We start from the raw sequence: 19,491 nt of genomic DNA on the forward strand, positions 1-19,491 counted from the left end.
TTGCTTGCAGGGCTTTGTATTACTCATGGAGTCTAAGAGGTCACTGTCTGCACAGAAGAAGGTGCAGTCATCTGTTGGCTGTATGTAACTCTGGCTACTCTGTTTGAGGAGGCGTGGTCAAAGGTGAAATTGACACGAGGTGCGCCAAGCTGCTCTTTAACCAAGTAAAGGGAAGATGGCTGGATCAGCGGTCATGTGTGCAAGGAACTCCCAAACCAGGCGCAGGTCTCTCAGCATCAGCACTGTCAAGTTTTCTTTCTCTGTCTCACTATCTACACATTCCCCCAAGTATATACCAACGACACACACACACTACACATGAAACCCCTCCCAACTCCCCCCTGAAAACCCCCCAGTAATATCTCTGGGTTCATCAATCTAGAAATATAACTAGGATCAAAAACACCCCCAAACAGATCGCAACCAACTCGAGCTCCGTGTGCTGGCTCCCAGCCAACCAGCCGCTATTCATGCTGGCAAGGCACGGTTTAAAAAAGGAAAGGCTTCTATAAGCTCAAAAGAATGCACGGTGACAGTTGAGGCTAAGCACTTTCTGCCTGGGTTCACTGGGGCATCTATTCTGGCGACCTGGCCTCCCCGAGAGGAGAGTGAGGGATGGAGGGCCGGGCCCTACCTGGCTGCTGGAACATCAGCATATTCTGTGGTGAAGTGTGCACAGGTAGCGAGCGGGTCCTTTGGACTGAGCTGTGGGTGCGGCTTGGCATGCTATTGCTGCCCCCAGGGTTGGCGAACCAGAGGTTCTAGGGAGAAACACGAAAGCAGAACCCATTAGTCCGGACACCTGGAGGGGCCCCCAGCCAGAATCCAGGAGGCAAGTACCCTGGCAGGACTCTCTGCTAACTTCTGGGAAAGGGCTTATAGGCCAGCGCAATCTATCTGCTTATTTAGAGAGAGGGGCTTTAGATTCCATTCAATTCCCCCCTTCCCGCCCCCCCCCCACCCCGCAAAACGTCCTCAGCCCCAGGCTCCTCTCTAAGCCTCAGCTTAATCTGGACACCAATCTCCCTTGCTAGCTCCAAAACTCTTTTTATCCCTTCTGTTGCCTTTGCTTTTCCTATCACTTTTCTAGGAAATGGGGGGAGTTCTATAAATGTCTGCAACGAAGAGCACAAACTATTTCAGGGCTCTCATTTGATTTTCTCTGTGAGCTTCTTACAATTTACTACAAAGCAAGGAGGAGAAAAAAGAACCTCTCAGCTGGCAAAGAGCTGGCACAACTCAGCTTGTGTGTTTATTATTACGCGGGTGTCCTAGCAGTGATTTCCTCTTGGACCCATCTGGGGGCTTCCCACAGTGGTCAGAGAGTGGGGCTTTTTCCTACCCTGTGCTGCTTCCCTGGGGGGGCGGTGAATCCTGCCTGTCTGCCAGGAACTGTTTCCTGTTTTTAAATCAAGCTCTCATCCCTTAGTTTCTCATGACAACCCAGAACCTCAGACTCACTTGGTGTCCCTCTAACCCCAGCCCCGACCTGCAGAGTCCCCACAGAGCAGGAGCTACACAGGTGGGAGGCACTGGGTGGGAGGGTGGGGCTAATGGGACGAGGAGCCAGGGGACAGAGGTTGGCTCTAAATCCCACGGTGAGAATCTCTGGGCAGCCTGGCCTTGACCGAGTGAGAATGTTTCAATTCTCCCTCTGACGGCCTTTCTCAGGCTCCTTCCTGTGGGTTCTCCACCACAGCTGGGACCACGACAAAGGAGCTATTTGCCTCGGATTAAAAGGCTAAGAAAGCCCTTCGATGCTCTGGAAGCCAAATTTGGGAGCTAGTGGGACCTGCTGGGGCAGGTCAAGGATCAAGGCAAAGAAGAAATAGGTCTTGCATTTCTTCCTAAAGGCCCCCCGTGTGCAGGGCCCCCAAGCTTAAAGCGGTCGTGGGGCAGCCTAAACAAATCCCCACAAAGCCAGCTGCCGCCACGGCCTCACTCGCTTTGTCTTCCCGGGAAACAGTGCAAACAACCTCGGAGCCACAGGGACAACTGTCCTCAGTCTAGCCCCCCTGGGCCTCTCCTCTCGCCTTGGGGTTGTCTGGGGGGACGTCCGGAGCCTCAGACCCTGAGCTGGGCCTGCCCACCCTCCTCCCCGGGGCCGAGCAGACCTGTCTTCCTTGTTTCATGATGGTGGGGTTGGCTGCGGTGTTGCGCTGGGTGGAGCTGACGAATCCGCTGGTGCCCAGGAGGCCAAGGCGGGCGGAAGGGACGTTCCGGGAGGGGATCTGGTACTGGCGTGGGTTCCGTCTGCCCAGGCCACCGCCCACAGAGCCAGCCGTCGGGAGGGAGTTGGACTGCCCGAAGCCGCGGCTGTGAGATCCAAGAGGGGAGAACAGAGGCCATCAGTCACCCTCAGCCCTTCCCAACTCCCGGGCTGCCAGCAGGATGCCTCCTTGGGGTCTGCTCACATTTTGACCGTTATGAGGTCTACGGGGGTCAGGGTTCTATGACTAAATGACAGCTAACATCTGAGAGCTAACATCACGTGCACCGCCCTGGGACTTGGATGTTGATTTCTTCAATCCTCACGACAATCCTATGAAGTAGGCACTCTAGCTCCATTTACAGCTGGAGAAGTAAAACAGAGAGCTTAATAATTTCTCAGAGGTCACACAGCCATTGGGGGGGGGGGCAGTGCTGGAATATGAGCCCAGAAGGTTAACCCGTGTGCTCTACAGCCTTCTTCCACTGTGTCACGGGCCCTGAGCACTCACGTTCCCGTCAAGAGGCCACACGGTAAGAAAGCGGCAGAGCCAGGATCTGTGCCCCTTGCTTCAGACCACAGTCCAGTTCTGATGTCTGTCTGTACAGCAGACTTGGAAGGAGTGACCTCTGAGCCCCACTAGGACATAAGCTCCATGAGAAAAAAGATGGTGTCTGTCCTCATCAATCCTGCAGGTCCCTCCTGCCTGGATCAGCTCCTGGCAGTAAATGCAGGTTGAGTGAACGAATGAATGAGTCTCTGGCATTATAATCACCTCTCCAAATGGGAGAGCTGACCCCATGTCTAGGGCTCTGACTCCAGGTGAAGAGGAGGGATATGAGAATGAAGATGATGATGTTTGCAATCGCTCTGGACCTAGGACACCGACTGTTCCCCACTCCTCAGGCCCTCCCCACAGAAAGACCCGGAGGTCACAGGCTTCGCCTGGGTCCGCGCAGGGAGGCGGCCGCGGACCCGTGGCATCATGCTCAGACACCGTGCTCCCATTGGTCTGGTGACCTCAGCGCTGAAGAACTCATCCTCTCCAGCAGGCCTCAAGTTCTGGGAGGGTGCACAGCAGCCAGCAGGGTTTCAGGAACCAGCACATTCTTTCCAAGAAGAGTCAGCTTTAGTCATTCACTGATGTTTCAGTCAAAATGCTTTACCTCCGATGGCCACAAGATGGAAGAGACTTGCTTTGCCAACCACACAGGGGAGGTTTGTACCAAGCCTGTGAGGAGACTCCAGGAGACAGGGCTGACGTAGTTTAACCAGATGATGGGGAGGGGAGGTGCTGCAAAATAGTTATTTCCTGAGGGAGAGAGGGGTGTGTGTGTGCGTGTGTGTGTGTGTGTGTGTGGTGGGGTGGAACATCTAAGTCACCAGCGCAGTTGATCTCAGAAAGTGTTTCTCCCTTAGAATTCCTAAATTTCCTGGGGCGGGGGAGCAGGGAAGAGAATGCCACGGTGAGCTGGTGGCAACTGATTTCTGGGCTGTGTTTTTCCACTTCTAGGCTTTTGTGACCCAAAAGAATGGTTCAGGATTCCAGTCAGAGGCTCATGTACACGTGGTGAGAAGGACACTCCCGGGTTCTAGGTCTCTTGGTTTATCTCATTCTTTCTCCCATTCTCCCCCTCTCTTCCTTCTTTTACTAAGGTTTAAAATGTTTGGTGTGAAAGAAGAAATTCGGGCCCAGAGGAGTAGAAGTAATCTCAAGTGATGGAAGAGACCTCCTCCGGAGTATGGACAACATGTGACAGGTGGAGACAAGGATCAAGTGGCTGTTTTTTGTTTTTGTTTTTTAAACTATGAAAACTAGTCCTTTGGTTTTTGGAGTCAGAATTTTGGCCACCTGGTATGATGATTTAGTATTCTCCTAAGATTTTTCCTTATTTAGTGCAGACAGCTTTTTTGCTCATCTTCCTTTTTGGTTGGATTTTTTAAAAAGTTATTTCATATGCAAAACAGAGCAGTCAGCGAGTGATGCTAAAATGATTTGTGCTTCCAGGCAGGCAAGACCATATTCTTAAGCAATATAATGTAGGCAGAGGATTCTGCAATGGGACATTTAGTCACGGGAGAAACGTGGACCCCTAAAGTTAGCATTCACAGAGCTGGGAGAGCCCAGAACGTTTTGGGGATAGGCTGGATGGAGGGGAGAATTTGGTTAGGCCGTCGAATGACGGTGGATCTCACCGTGGTGTCCTAAACTTGATTATTACAAAGTCAGGCTTATTGAGGGTTGCCACTGCTGGTAACCAGAGTGAAAGCTTAAGTCACTTAAGATCACTAGGCCTAACGAAATAATCATTCTTTCTAGGGAGAGAACAAAGTGACAAACCTAAGTTTTCATTTCTCATTCTCTTGCTCTGCCCATCTGTGTCTTTCTGTGCTTTCCTAAATCTAACCAACTGAGTTCATTTCCTTGAAATGCATGAAAAGACTGATAAAATAACATTAATAAGAACCCATTAATGTGGGATTTGTGATAATTCAAGGAGGGGCTGGGCTGCAGTTACCTTTGTATTATGGGAAAATAACACTGTAGAGAAGTCAAGGTTAAGGGGAACCGTGATGTGGACCAGGGACAAAGCAGGGCAGACAGAAGCGGTGGATAGCACTTTGGGGAGGAGGAGCAAAGAGCTTGAAAGCTCTGTTTTCATTCAACTTCTGAATTCCTTCTTCCTCTTGGAACTTGTCTCCCAAGGGCCTGGTGTTGCAAGAGGAGTCTGGATCTTCCTCCTCTTTCTTGGGGGTTTTGATGACCTTACAAGAAGAGGGAGAGCCTGGGAAGGGGGCAGCCCCAGGGAAGAAGGCTGAGGAGCAGGCCTCGCCTTTCATCTGGGCCCCCAGGAATCCTCAGGGTGCACAGGTGGTCCAGCCCAACCCCCCAGGGAGGCTTGGGGCCAAGGAGCTGGCAATAGAGTATTGTTTTGTCTGACTCTCTTTTCTGCACATCATCCGGGGACCAGGAGAGCTGCCTGGCAACCGCAGTGGGTAAGAGCACTGACTCTGGAGCTGACGCTGGCCTGCCTGGTCCAAATCCCGGATGCCAATGCCTCCCAACTCTTCTGTAAATTGGGGTTGATAATAGCACCTCTACCTCATATGGCTGTTGCAAGGATTAAATGTATTAATCTTCTTAAGTGCTCGGATACCCACGTGGCACAAAATACAAGCTAAATGTTTGTTTAATAAATAACTGTGTTATATATGCTGGAATATGATAACACTTCAATTTTTACATTAATCTTCAATGAAGACCTTTCACAAATTCCAACTGGCCTTGTCTCCCTGAAGTAATTTATAAAACAGTGCTGTTTCAAGGCACACTTATGCAAATAAATGCCAAACATTTTAACACAGACAGAGCTTCTACATATGCACTGAGAAATGAATTCAGAACTTTCTAGGTGCAAGCGAAAAAAATGAGTATCTGCTCATGTGGAAAAAAGTAAAATAGAATGTTGATTTTTCAGCATATCTGCATCATCATCATTCCCTTGTCTCCCCAAAACTCCCTGTCATTGTTCAAGGCTTCACTCTACCCCTCCCCGTGATTCCTCCCCCAGATCGTCACTGTAATTCACCTTTAATATGCAATTAGATTCCTCAATTTAAAACCAGATTAAGGTAATGGGTTCTAAAGTACAACGAGGCTTATTTTTAACTGCATCCAAGAAGCCGAAGTACTATGAAAAATCAAGAATGGTACTGCTCCACTCTTAGATTGCAGCTCAGACCAAAATAGACTATAGCACTGGGCTCTTCACCCTGCCACCAACTATAATTAGCTTGTCTGCAGCCAGAAGGGAGAAAAAATTACACTACCACTTAAGGTGCGGAGAGAACAACCCATTTTTATCCTTTCAGAGCCCCCTGTTGTGGATAAACCACCAAGTGTTTTGTGGGCATTCATTAAATCGTACCCACTCCCCACTCGATGCCCATCCAGACTAATACCGTCATTTTGACCGTGTAAATCGAGTTGCCAAAGATCACATTCAGCTCTTCCTCTGGGAATTCTTTCCCTCTACAGCTTTCTCCCAACCCCACCTGTTTAAGGAATGTGATCTGGACTTGTCATAGGGCTCCCTGATAAACAAGGAATGATGTCCTGTGTAGTCCTGCCCCTAGAACCTAAGCAGACAGTGAGGTACCGGAACCACCATGCAGTACAAAGACTGAAATCCCAACATACTTTCTTTGCTGTCGATATCCCGATATGTCTAGAAGGGTTTTCCGAGGGAAAGACCGAAAGAGCTTCTGCACCTGCTGTTTCCATGACAACAATCGTTTTTTCTGTGTCTCTGTAAATGCCTGCAAAACAAACAGGACTTTTTAATGGGTGACGCAGCCTGGCATTAGAGGGAGAAACACGCGATTAATCGGGGAAACATCAGAGTCCTCCAGCTGCCTTTGCTTCACCTTGTTTCCAACCTGCTCCAAAGAGCAGTCAGTTTTATTTGGGAGCTGCCTGTACTGAAAATTCAAGTTATTTGACATTGGAGGTGCCTGGTAAGGTACGTGCATTAAGCTTTCGACAACCCTCGATTTTGGTTGCATTTCTGGCAGATCCATACCCACTTTCCACTTTCCCCTGACTCCACTCTGGACTCTGTTTATTAACCAAGAATGAATTGCAAAATTGATTGTTGACTACTTGGGCTTTTACAGGCATTTTCATAATCCATGGAAATGCTAAACCACTCCAAAAAATCAATCTGCTTGATGGTGTGTGTTCACCCTGGAGTGGTCTGTGGGGCTTCAGAAAAGGGAATGTACTCTCGGTGTGTCTGACCTCTGGTGAGAAATCTCCAGTTGAAGGGCCCCATGCTCTACACAACCCCAGTGCACCATTCCTCACCTAAATTTTGTCTACGGTTTAGGAAAATGGGTAGATCTGATGCCTTCTCAAGTCTTTTCTAGTAAAATTGGTGTTTGGAGATGCTTTGCCTACTGCCCCATACATAATGCACTCTCACCTATAGCATGTGTCTTTGTGTGTACAGCCTAGGTACTCAAGCGAAGCCCAGGGAAGGACTTCACAGGGGCTATGAGACCCCAAGGCGGGGACTCGCAAATTCATGATATATTAGGATCCCCCCAGGAGACTGTTAAAATGCAGAGATTCTGAACCCCTTCTCCCCACCAGAGCATGATTTCATAGATATGGAGAGGAGTCTAGGGGGTTTGTGTTTGCATCAAGTGCCGTGGGAATTCTGCTGCAGATAGGCCATGGCCGTGTAGTGTTCTAGATGGTGAGGACCACACATGCAATATAGGAAACCCCTGTCAAGTGCCTAGAACTGTGGTCCACGCACTGTCATAAATCCACCGGCTCTGACTGATTAGCAGTAACAGTGATGGAGATACCATACCCAAGTAGTTTTGTCAATAGAGCATGAAATACTTTAAGTAGAAATAAATGAATACTTAGAGTTACAGACTATATGTCTGTTTCCCGTGAAGGAAACAGATTCCTTAAACAGACAGAAAAAAATGACAGCTTTATTTTCTTCCAATGGCATTTCACCTTTAAGGACCTGAACACAGGAGAGCTACGTGAACAAAAGCAAGAAGACGTTAGTCATATTGTGGAAAAGGTACTGATGACTTGCAAAGCCCTTCCTCCTGGCTGACCTTAACCAGCTGCCACTGAGCACAGTCATCAAGGAGGACTTCCCCAGCAGGCACCCAGTGCCCTGTTAGAGAAAAAATGTGCTGACACGCCTTAAGGTGCATGGTGGATGGTCTCACGGCTAAAAGGTGAGGATGTGGTTCTCCTCTGTGGTCCCTCTCATTTGCTGGTGATGCTCAGCGAGTGTCCAGCGATACAGGAATAGCTCCAAAAACTGCAAAAGGCAAGCATTTCTGCTAGACTATTAAAGGGATGGGTAGATTCTGCTTTTGACCAGCTTATTCAGCCAAATGTTGAGCGAGGACACAAGATGCAGGTGCGCTGGTCAAGATGACTTGGGGAGGAGAGCAGGGTCCAGCCCAGTGGGTCAGTGGAAGCCTCTGGATGCAAATGGGCAGGCCTTGAATCCCTGCACATCTTTGTGCAAGTTCCTCTACCGGAGACTCAGCTCCTTCTGAAAACTCAGGTTAATAATACCTCATCAAAGGGATGTTGTAAGGAGTAAATGAAATTCACACACGAAGGGCACTTAGGATACTCAGAACATGCCTGGCTCTTTGTCATGGTTCACTGTGTGCCGCCCACAGACACTCTGACTAGGTTTTTCGGTTGCACGGACCAGCCCTTTGGTGGCGGCATATGAATGTCCATCACATTCATAAGCTTTGGTATTCAACCATGGCCTGAAACGCCAACCAATGACTTCGAGGTCTCAAAACTACAACATTGAGCTGGTCTGGAGCCCACCTGAGCTTCCAAGTGACAAAGGAGTAAATGGCTCACTTTACAGATGTGCATTCAAAGTGCTTCCAGGGACACTGGTTCATATGTGCCATCTCCCATGGTGGCAGAGAGCACCCAAGAAGATGGAAATGTTTATGCCCCCTCAGAGAGGTCAGCTCATCCACTCAGCAGCGGGGCAACAGGCTCACATAGTTGGGGCTGCAGATGGGAACGGGCCCCTTAGGAGTGCTGAGTGTGTGGCTGTTCTTCTCAGTCCTGGGAGCTGTGTCTGGGAGGCTTGGAGAGGAGGTAGACTGTGGCTGGTAATGCGTGATTTCTGAGAGCTGGTTCCCATGTGTGCCTGCAAATAGCACTCAGTTGTGGGAGCTCTGCTATCGGCTGGGATGCCAGCACCTCACCTCAGCAAGCTCCAGGCAGCTCTGGGTTGCGCTGGCAGCAGCTTCCTTGGGGGTTGGAGGGGAAGGAAGGCTCCACACTCCAGAATGCCCAGACACAGCCGGTCAGCCACTTCTGAGTTCTCTGTCCCTGTCAGGCCCAGACCCATATGTCTGTCTGGATGAAGCTGTGTCCTACAGCTCTTGTGGCTGGATTACAAGGGTCATAAAGGGGGCAAGAGCTCGTCTTCCCAGAACCTTCTCAAGACGGCAAGGAGGCGAGAAGCCTGGGCTTATAATCCAGGAGACGAAGTGACTGGTCTCAGAAATAAGATTCAGAACTTTCCTGTCCTTTTACTCCTCTAGGGAGTTGGCTCCTTTGTCCCTGGGGAGGAAGGAAGGTGTCTCAGCAGTCAACACCCTCCCATCCACTGGCTAAAGAACAGCAAGGTCGGGCTGTGAAAGGGGAGCCCTGTGTCTCGGAGCCCCGGCGAGTCTTCAGCCCGGATGGAGACTGGGCCTCGACAGGGCCTCGCAGGGAGGGTGGGTTCTGCACACACAGAATAACCCGAGGCCGTGGAAAATTATTCAAACGTGTTTCCTCTACTCAAACTCAAATCATAAAAAGCCTCAAACACCATTTTCCCTCCCGAAGCAGAGAGCAGGCCCCTCCATCCTGACACGAATGCAGGCAAGCAGACAGTGCACAAGCTCCTTTCTGCCCGTGACTCCCGTCAGTGACGCGCCCCCCTCCACTGCAGTCAGGGGAGATGAGCCCACACGGGGCCACCTTGGCACCTGTCACTTGGAGCTCCAGGGAGGAAAAGGGGAAAGACACAGAAAGGAGAGCCCAGGATGCCCAGGGAGGGCACGCACGACGGCAGGAAAGGGAGAAGCACCAGGCCACAGCGTCGGGGCTGGCGTGGACCAATTAGGAAGCTAGTGCACCATCCAACGGAGGCAGCTGGAGGACTCGTTCGTTACTTTGTCTCCTGGGCTCAGCAGACTGGAGGCGAGGTGCGAGGGAACTTGTCCTCCAGTATCTTCAAGGCTCAGTGCTGAGCGTGGGCGTGGGAGAGGAAGCAGGGTTCCGGTTTGCTTTTTCAGAAATTTAAATGCTCCCCTGATCAGACCCCGCTGAAGCCTACTCCAAGCATCCTCCCCGCAGCTCCCCCCCCGCACCCCAGCTATGCTTCCTCTGCCTGACTGCTCTCTTCCGCTTCCTCGGGGACCAAGACTTTCCCACGGAGATTCTGCTCGCCTTTCAGGTCTGGCTTGGACGGAGTGCCTCTGGGCTCCGGGTAGGTACCCACCGCACCTCCTGGGCTCCAGTTCCTCGGAGGTGGCCTTATTGTCACATGTGTGATGACCTGTTTTCCTTTTGTCTCACCCACTCCCCTCCCACAGGAAGCTCCCTAGCCAGGGGCAGGACCTAGGTGCTTAATAAATATCTACAGAATGAATGAGCTCTAAAATCCATCCCCTGTTCTTGCCTTCTCTCCTTCCTATTGTTTTTTTGCTGGCCCAAATGAGAGCAGAGTGGCAGGATTGGACATTGAAAAGGGTGAGTGGGAGTTTGGGTGGAGGCTACCTAGAGATTGTCACACTGAGTGAAGTAAGTCAGGTAGAGAAAGACAAATATCATATGTTATCCCTTATATGTGGCATCTAAAAAAATGGTACAAATGAACTTATTTACGAAACAGAGTCACAGATGTAAAAAAAAAAAAACAACTTACGGTTACCGAGGGGGAAAGCGGGGTGGGGGGGAGGGATAAATTGGGAGATATTGTGACTGACATAGACACACTACTCTATATAAAATAGAGGACCAATAAGGACCTGCCGCATAGCACAGGGAACTCTACGCAATACTCTGTAATGACCTCTATGGGAAAAGAATCTAAAAAAGAGTGGATATATGTATACGTAAAGCTGATTCACGTTGCTGTACAGCAGAAACTAATGCAACATTGTAAATCAGCTCTACTCCAATAAAAATTAAAAAAAATAAAAACAATTCTTATAAGAATCACAAGTCAAAATACAGCAGAATAAACACCAAACCACATACAACGTACACACAGACACACATTATTTCTTCTGAACGCTCTCCTTTTCTCCCCGCCCTCCTCCAATTTTCCTGAGCTCAAAGGGAAAATGTTTCCACACCCCCGGGGCTAGGTGGCAGGACTGTGGTCGGCCACCCCAGGCTCGGTCCCTCGGGCAGTCTTCTGGAGCCCGACGTTTCTCTCAGGCATTTGCCCCCAAGTCAGAGCTCAGTCCAGGTGAATCTGTGGACCCCAGAGTAATACGCAAGGTGCGTTTAGGTTTGAAGCCACCACAGCCAAGTTCTGCCCGAGCTATTATTAATGACCCCCACCCCCGCCTCAAACACAAGGTGTTGGAGACCCAAATGATCACACCACAGAAACTCTGAGAACCACTTTTAAGCAATGAGAAAAAGCAGTTTCGTGAAACCTGTCACTACTCACCTCATGGATTAGACACTTGTCTATGAGCTGTAAATAGGAACTTATATTCTCCTCGTCGGGTCTGGAGACCAAGAGCTGTGTGCACACTGGGAATTAAAAAAAAAAAAAAAAAAAGGGAAGGAGAATTAGAGAAATGTACACCCATCCTAACCTCTGAGATCTGCCTCTGATTTCCTTTCAGGACCAATATTTTGAGAGGTATGTGTGACTGTGGCTTTATGTCACGTTCACAAAAAAGGCCAGGAGGCTCCTCATTCCACTGAAGTCAAAGGCTTGGTCACCACAGGAGCCCTTGCCTCCAGAAGCCCCTTTGGTTAATTCCACGCATACCATTCTATATTAAGCCTTCTGCAACCCCGCCCGAGACAGACACTCTGGGAGAGGAAGAATGCAGCAGCATCCGGAGCCCTGTCATTGAAAGAGGTTCTTTTTCAGAGGGAGTTCAAAGGCATTAAAGACCATCAGCCTTTATCGGAGAGCAAGAGCCATAATTTTATGAATGAGCCACACATCTCATTTGGAGGAGTGAGGCTGACACATCTTTTAGGATGTGAGGTGAGTAGGCACGCACATGAGCAGGGAGCCTGCTACTCAAGCACAGGAGGGTGATTTTCTCAAAGCGATACCCACATTTATACATGCACAGGCTCACATTCACCTACACACTCAAGTGAGTTCTCGTAGAGACAGAGCAGAGCTAGTCTGCAGGTGGAGGACACAAGCCCCCGGACAGGTCATGGCCACGCTAGTGTAGCCCATTCTATTCTCATCCTAGAGGTCCCGATGCTCTGATTTTGATGGGAATGTTTAGAGGGGCAGGTGGAGATGGTTGGACAAAGACGTCAGTGAGAAGTAAAAATGCCTCGCCATGAAGCTTGAAACCGGGCATCAGGATTCCTTTCTCTCCCTAATCCTGCATAACCAATCTGTCATAGAATCCCATTTATACCATTTCACGTAGATTTTCAGTATAGCATTGTTGGTAATAACAAAACATGGAAGCCATCTCAATGCGCATTAATTGTGGCCCTGTTAAATTATGGTTTATGCACACAGGGGAATAGTACGCAGCCTTTAAAAAAGAATAAGGTGGTGCTTTTGTATTGCTAGAAATACTGAAAGCATATAATGTAAAAAAAAACAAGCTGCAGAGAAACATGTAAGCAAGACCTGTTTGTGTGTAAAAAGGATGCTCATGTGCTTATATATGATTATAATGTTTCTGAAGGGATATTCTGCACTGTTTAGAGTGGTTACCTCTGAGGAGGAAGATGGCAGGGCCTGGGATGGAGGTGGGCGCATTTTTCACCTTTCACTATTTTGTTTAGCTTTGATGTTTTATGTAGAGCATGAATTAATTTTATAATTTATTTGAAAGTAGTTAAATTTTAAAAAGACACCATGTCAGAGGACTGCGAGTCCCCTGAGGGCAGAGCCCACATGGGTCTTGTCACAGGGAAGGGGGGGTGACATACCACACTCTCAGATAACCACGCCCACCTGTACCTCCACCCACGGGGCCATCTGCTCCAATCCACACAGCAAAGAGCCCACTTGGGGGTGGGGGAGAGGGAGAAGGTGGCGGGACCCACCCTGACCAGGAAGCTACTGGCATTTCAGCTCCAAGGGATGCTACAAACTATCTCCTCTGAGCCAGATTTCTACAGATTTCAGTCTTTTTAAGGACGTGCACTATAGGGGAGTCTCTCACTGCGCCTATAAGATTCAGCTGTCCTTTTCCTTAGAACCCAGTTTTAAATGGTCTGAAATATTGCACAATGGAAGAGAAAAAACTTGTTTTCCCTTCCCAAAGGAAAAGTACTGGTATTCACTACATTTTTTAAATAATCGAGATTTTTTGAGAAATACCCCATCAAGCACAAATTATTCTAGTGTCAGACAGGGTCAAGGATATATGCATAAGGGCCGGGCACAGGGCAGTCACAGGCAGAAGGGGCGCTCTTACCCAAAGGACCACGTGGGAATTCTATGCTGCCTTACAGACACACATAGCGTGGCTGTGGTACCTTCTGTGGCCCATGGGAAGGCCGCCTTCAGCCTGAGCGTCCAAAGGCCCAACGAGCGCTCTGCCAGCAGGGCCCAGCAGGCCCTGGTCTGAGGAAGTGGGCGAGAAGGGAGCCAGGGTGAAGGAAGACGCCTTTGGGGATCAGAGAGCCTGGAATTCAGGTCCGAGTACCTTAACCTCTCCGGGCCTCACTTTCCTCATCTGTAAAATGGGCTAATGACATGTACTCTGGTAGTTCGCCCAGCACCCTGGGGAAGGTCCTTGGGAACTGGGAGCTCTGGTCAGGGGTGTCGAGAAGAGGAAAGGGGAGGTGGGAGAATCGGGTCCTACCTTTCCCCATGACACGTGTGAACTGCCCAGGGAGATCCCCCTCTGGCAGGGGGGTGACAGCCAGCTCCCCGTCACAGCTGCTCAGCTGGTGCGGTTGGAGCCCGCCACTGGCCCCAGCCGAGGCAGTGGCCGTGGCTCCGGCGGCCACGGCGCTGTCTTTGCAGTCAGGGCTCTGGCTCTCCGGGCCCATCAGCGAAGGCGGGTGTGAGGCCTGGGACTCCCGGCGGCGAGCCTCAGGGGTGGCGCTCGGGGAGCTGTAGGCCTTGATGGGAGTCAGGATCATTTGGTGCAGCTCCTGGAGGGGGATGCGCAGGTTGCCCCCCTCGATGATGTCCTGGATGGTCAGACGGAGAAGACCTCCATGAGGGTCAGGAACTGGGTGACCCTCCTCCATGCCGCCCGCCTCTTCCCCGAGCTGTTCCCACGCAGGGCTCAGGGCTGCTGACCCCTTCATTAGAATGTTCTTTGGAAGAGCAACCATTTAAAACTGAATCATTCTATTGTTAGCCCAGGTAGAAAACTTGGAAAATACATACAGGTATAGCGAGGAAAATATGATCACTTTAAAATCCCACTATCTAGTGATGATCACTAAAATGATTTTGGTACATTTCCTTCCCTGGCTTCCTCAATGTCTTTCTTTAAAATGCATTTATTTCGTTTACATTCACACACTTTAGAAGCTGTATAACAAAGTTACACAGGGTCACATGGTGGCTTCCTGACCTGCGTGTGATTTGTTTTAGATGAAGGAACATGCTTATTCACACCTTCATTCAGCGCATGATACAGGCAACACAGGCAGTGGTTAAAAGCACAGACTAGGACAGATGCCTGGGTTTGAATTCTGACACTGCTGTGTGACCTTGAGTAAATGACTTAACCTCGTTGTACCTCAGTTTCCCTGTGGATAAAATGAAGGTAACAGTAGGACCTGCCTCATCAGGTGGTTGTGATGATGTTAATATTTGTAAAGCTGCAGGTTTCAGTGTTATGTGCTTCTTTGTTAAATCTATAAGTATGTTTTGGGTGCTCTGACCTGCTGTGCACTGGGCTAGGCATGGAGATATGGCGGGAAAGCCAGTAGGGTTCCCTCAGGGAGTTTACATCCTGCCATGAGATGAACATTCGTCATGCTAGAGACTAAGGCATAGGGCAGGGCTGCTGGGAGGGGAGGCTCCGTGACGGGATGACGTTGGAGCAGGAACCCAGTTGAGCCTGAGCTGCAGGTTCCCGGGAAAGAGCATCCAGGCAGAGGGCACAGGCACTGAGGTGGGAGCCTGGAGTGTGTGAGGAACAGCAAGGAGGGCTGGGGTAGAACGGGGTGGGGGAGGGGATGGGGTGGAAAATGAGGTGCAAGGAGCCATGGGGGCCTGAGTGTAGGAGTCAGCAGTCTGGGGCAGGATGCAAGAATTTCTTCTACATGAGATGAGAACTGTATATACTACACAGGCAGACCTTGGACATATTCTGGGTTTGGTTCCCAACTACCTCAATAAACCAGTTATCTCAATAAAGCAAGTCACACAAATTTTTTTTGTTTTCTGGTGTATATAAAAGTTATGTTTACACTACACTATAGTCTATTAAATATTCGATAGCATTATGTCTAAAAAAGACAATGTACATACCTTAATTAAAAAATACTTATTGGGGCTTCCCTGGTGGCACGGTGGTTAGGAATCTGCCTGCCAGTGCAGGGGACACGGGTTCGAGCCCTGGTCCGGGAAGATCCCACATGCCGTGGAGCAACTAAGCCCGTGTGCCACAGCTACGGAGCCTGCGCTCTAGAGCCCGCGAGCCACAACTACTGAAGCCCGCGTGCCTAGAGCCCGTGCTCTGCAGCAAGAGAAGCCACCGCAATAAGAAGCCCGCGCACCGCAACGAAGAGTAGCCCCCGCTCACCGCAACTAGAGAAAGCCCGCGCGCAGCAACGAAGACCCAACACAGCCAGAAAATAAATAAATAAAATAGAAATCTTAAAAAAAAAAAAAAGACTTCATTGCTAAATAATGCTAGCCATGACCGGAGTCTTTAACGAGTCATCATTTTTTTGCAATAGTAACATCAAAGATCACTGATCACAGATCACCATAACAAATATAATAATAATAATGAAAAAGTTTGAAATATTGTGAGAATTACCAAAATGTGACATAGAGACATGAAGTAATAAGCAAATGCTGTTGGAAAAATGTCTCCAAAAGCCTTGTTCAACTCAGAGCTGCCACAGACCTTCAATTTGTTAAAAAGAAAAAAGGAAAAGGCAGTATGCGCGAAATGCAAAAAAGCGAGGTATGCCTGTAATGTATATAATTGTCTGTAATACATACATGACTTTATATAATAAAATTAGATCCTCCTATACATAGAGTTTTATATCCTGGGCATTATTTATTAGAAAAAGGAGTGAAAGTTGATTCTGATAGACATCTATCTGTTTGCCAGATGCTCACAGAGGCGCAGAACAGGCTCAGATGCTTGGGGCTGGACGTCAGGGGTTGGGGGGTCTTCCCTGGTGTGGTGGGTGGACCTGCCCTGCCACAGTGCTGGCCAATGCTTACGCAGGAGACCTCTCCCCGGGACCCGGGAAGGACCGTGACTATCAGGGCCCTGATTACTAATGAAGTATTTAATCTTCTGAGAGCCCAGAATAGCAAGGACATAATTTTAAAAGCCTGAAGTATGAGTACCAACCCATTCCTGGGATCCTCTCTTACCAAGAAAAATTGCTTGATGATGTCAAGGAACACAAGCTCATGGAACGTGATCGTTTCTACACCCAGACCGCCCATCAATCAGTTAGAAAGAGGAAATCTGAGGACGCAGCCTTGGACAGGCATGTTTCAGTTCTGGGCAGCAAAACACCGACAGCCCGCCCCGTCGCTGGCGGGAACCTGCTTTGTTCGCGGGTCGAAAGCAGAGCCTGAACTGTGCCTCAGCCTAGTTGGCACCCCGGGATTGGGAGGGAAGTGAAATGTTAAGTAGCCACCAGAACTGTCTCAAACCTGTCCAGGGCCACTATCCGGCCTATTTCAGGGGAGAGAATCCCATTTTCCTTTTAAAGAGGCAGGCTTCAGAGAGTCTACCCTCTTCCTTCTAAACCTGGCGGAGAGGGCCATGTGTGGTGAGACCAGCCTGCAGCCTGTGTCTGCCAGCCTGATGCGTGAGTCAGGACACTCCTGGTCATTCCCAGTTTTCCCACTGCCTGGGCTGGACCAGCCCTTTTCCAGAGTCTGATGCTGTCACGTGACTGGTTCCTTGACTTTGGACCTGGTGATCTATCAGGGCATGACACAGGGAAGCAAGCTAGCTGACTTATGCCAGGAGAGCCCCTGCCGCCTTTTCTGACCAAACTGTGTGCCAGCTGGGCGACCCCTGCCTCGAGGTCCTCCAGTTTCTGCCAACCACCCAGCCAGCACCTGGGTGTGGAAGGTCAGCCCTGACTGAGGAGGGGAAGGGAGAGGAGAGAGAAGGGATGAGGCTTCCCCATGAAAGGGGGCTGCGCAGGCAGAGCTGGCAGGCCCCTCCGGGTGACCACGTGTACCCCTGCTGTGCCATCCCACGTGGCAGCTACCACTGAGGGGAGCTAATGCACACTTGTGATACTCTGTCAACTGCCACTGAAACCTTGTCTGGTCTCGTCACGGGGCATGAAGTCTTCTGTAGTTACTCAGTGTTGGGGAAGGAGATCTGGGTTGTGCTAAGAGCTGAACTCCTTCAAACAGGGAACATATACTTGTCCCAAGTTCAGATCTTATTCTATTGGGGACAATTACACCAAGAAGGAAACCATAAACATAATGAATAACATTGGACACTTTCTGAAAATATCACAATCAGGAATCATGCTTTGTTTGACTTCTGTTTTGACTTCAAAGCCACTGTCTCAAAGACAACACCTGGCCTGTGACCAGCTGGCAATGCCCCTGCTTACGCCGGCCTCCGTGGGGTGGCACTATGACCATCCGGTTACATTCCTGACTCTTCAGAGTGAAGTCCGGAACTTAGCACTGAGGGCCCAAGTCGAGAAGGAAGCTAGCTCAATCCTGTACCCTCGACTGGCTGTGGGAATGAACTCTCCATGTTGACAAAAACAGGGAATCAGCCCAAGTCTCTACTGATCCTTCATACCATAAATATAATCCTGTAGTTTGAACACAAAGAAGCAAAAAAGCTGCCCGTTAACTCCCGTGCGGAGCCGAGGAGGTCACGTGAGAGCAGAAGTGAGAAGGCTGGTCCTTCCTGCACAGCAGTCCACTCAGGCAGGCACAGCTCAGGGCCGACAAGTGGGAAGGCGGCTACAATCTGCCTATCCCAGCCTTCCTGGCCTGGCTTTCTTAGGTCTTGGAGGAAGACTGGTGCAGAGCCTCTCTAGCGGTATGTAACAGCCACAAGGTGCACATCATCTGGAAGCGAGAGCTTTGGCTGCCAGTGGCGGCCCCGGCACTTACGTAACTTCCCATGGCTCTATCCTTCTCTCTGTGTGAGAAGAACTGGACTCCTCACCCAACAGATAGCACTCCTGCATCTACTTAACTGTATTCTCCCTACGGGCCGGGCACTGTCAGACACTGGGGGTCTAAAAATAAATACGAGAGAATCTTCACCCTAAGATGCTTACGGTTACCGGGACCTGTGCAGCGTGAGGATACTGCCAAAACAGGGGTAGTGGGAACACAGAAGTGTGTGTGTGTGAGTGTGTGTGTGTGTGTGTGTGTGAGTGTGTGTGTCTGTGAGTGTGAGTGTGTGTGTGAGTGTTAGTGGCTGTGAGTGTGTGAGTGTGTGTGGCTGTGAGTGTGAGTGTGTCTGTGAGTGTGTGTGAGAGAGTGTGTGAGTGTGAGTGTGTGTGGCTGTGAAGGTGAGTGTGTGTGTGTGAGAGTGTGTGTCTGTGAGTGTTAGTGTGTGTGTGAGTGTGTGTCTGTGAGTGTTAGTGTGTGTGGCTGTGTGAGTGTGAGAGTGTGTGTGAGTGTGTGTGGCTGTGAATGTGAGTGCGTGTGAGTGTGAGTGTGTGTGTGTGTGTCTCCTTTCTCCAGGCCAGGTTCCCAGGCTCAGAGAATGGTTCAGCTTCATCACTGGGGAGTCAGTTGAAAAAAGACAGTAAATAAAAGCACACGGAAACATTTTCATTATTAAAGATAAACGCTGGAAAATCTGCCCTAGTGACCATTCTAATCTTCCCTTTTCCTTTTCTACCAAATACCTTGAGAAGTCTACACTGCCTGACCCCACAGCCTCGATATCCTTTCACACTCGCCGGTTCTTGGGTTTCTGCTTCCCCTCCCATCTCTCTGAAACCCTACTCATCACGGCTACCAGTGAGCTGCTGGTGGCCACTTCCAGGGGGCAGTGACAGTCCTCCTGGGATGTGACCCCTCCACGGTCCCCCCTTCACTCTCTGACCCTCGGGGGTCTGTCGCTGTTTGGTCCCTCCATGTCCTCTGCTGTCCCCCACCCAGGGTCTGTTCTCGGCTCTTATCACTCGCCACACACTTCTGGGGGTACCAACCACCATTCACACACAAACGACCCACAGCTGAGCCTTTCAAAGCCCTGTGGACTCTAGACTTGTTCTCCTGGACACTGACTTGCTGTTTCTGCCTGGGTGTCCCACAGGCACCTCAGACTGCATCCGCCAAACTCAACTCCATTTCTCCCACGCTATAGCTCCT

At 49.8% G+C, this 19,491-nt stretch overlaps 1 protein-coding gene across 7 annotated transcripts in view; it reads right to left on the bottom strand.

Annotated features, from left to right (window-relative positions):
- Positions 1-507: 507 nt before the first annotated feature.
- The window catches only part of SAMD4A (sterile alpha motif domain containing 4A), a 105,137-nt gene continuing 86,153 nt past the window's right edge, over positions 508-19,491 (bottom strand). For 3 of the 7 annotated variants that reach the window (XM_028495900.2, XM_028495904.2, XM_028495901.2), the window contains exons 6-10: positions 13,820-14,153; positions 11,464-11,549; positions 6,411-6,529; positions 2,115-2,316; positions 511-761 (exon numbers count right to left, since the gene is read on the bottom strand). In XM_028495900.2, the coding sequence (XP_028351701.1) occupies positions 576-761; positions 2,115-2,316; positions 6,411-6,529; positions 11,464-11,549; positions 13,820-14,153 (927 nt within the window). In that variant the 3' untranslated portion in view covers positions 511-575. Of the gene's footprint in view, positions 762-2,114; positions 2,317-6,410; positions 6,530-11,463; positions 11,550-13,819; positions 14,154-19,491 lie in introns of all 7 variants that reach the window. The other 4 variants (XM_028495903.2, XM_028495905.2, XM_055088441.1 and 1 more) reach the window with 3 other exon arrangements.

This window comes from Physeter macrocephalus, chromosome 11 (genome assembly GCF_002837175.3).
Source record: "Physeter macrocephalus isolate SW-GA chromosome 11, ASM283717v5, whole genome shotgun sequence".
NCBI classification, from domain to species: Eukaryota; Metazoa; Chordata; class Mammalia; order Artiodactyla; family Physeteridae; genus Physeter; species Physeter macrocephalus.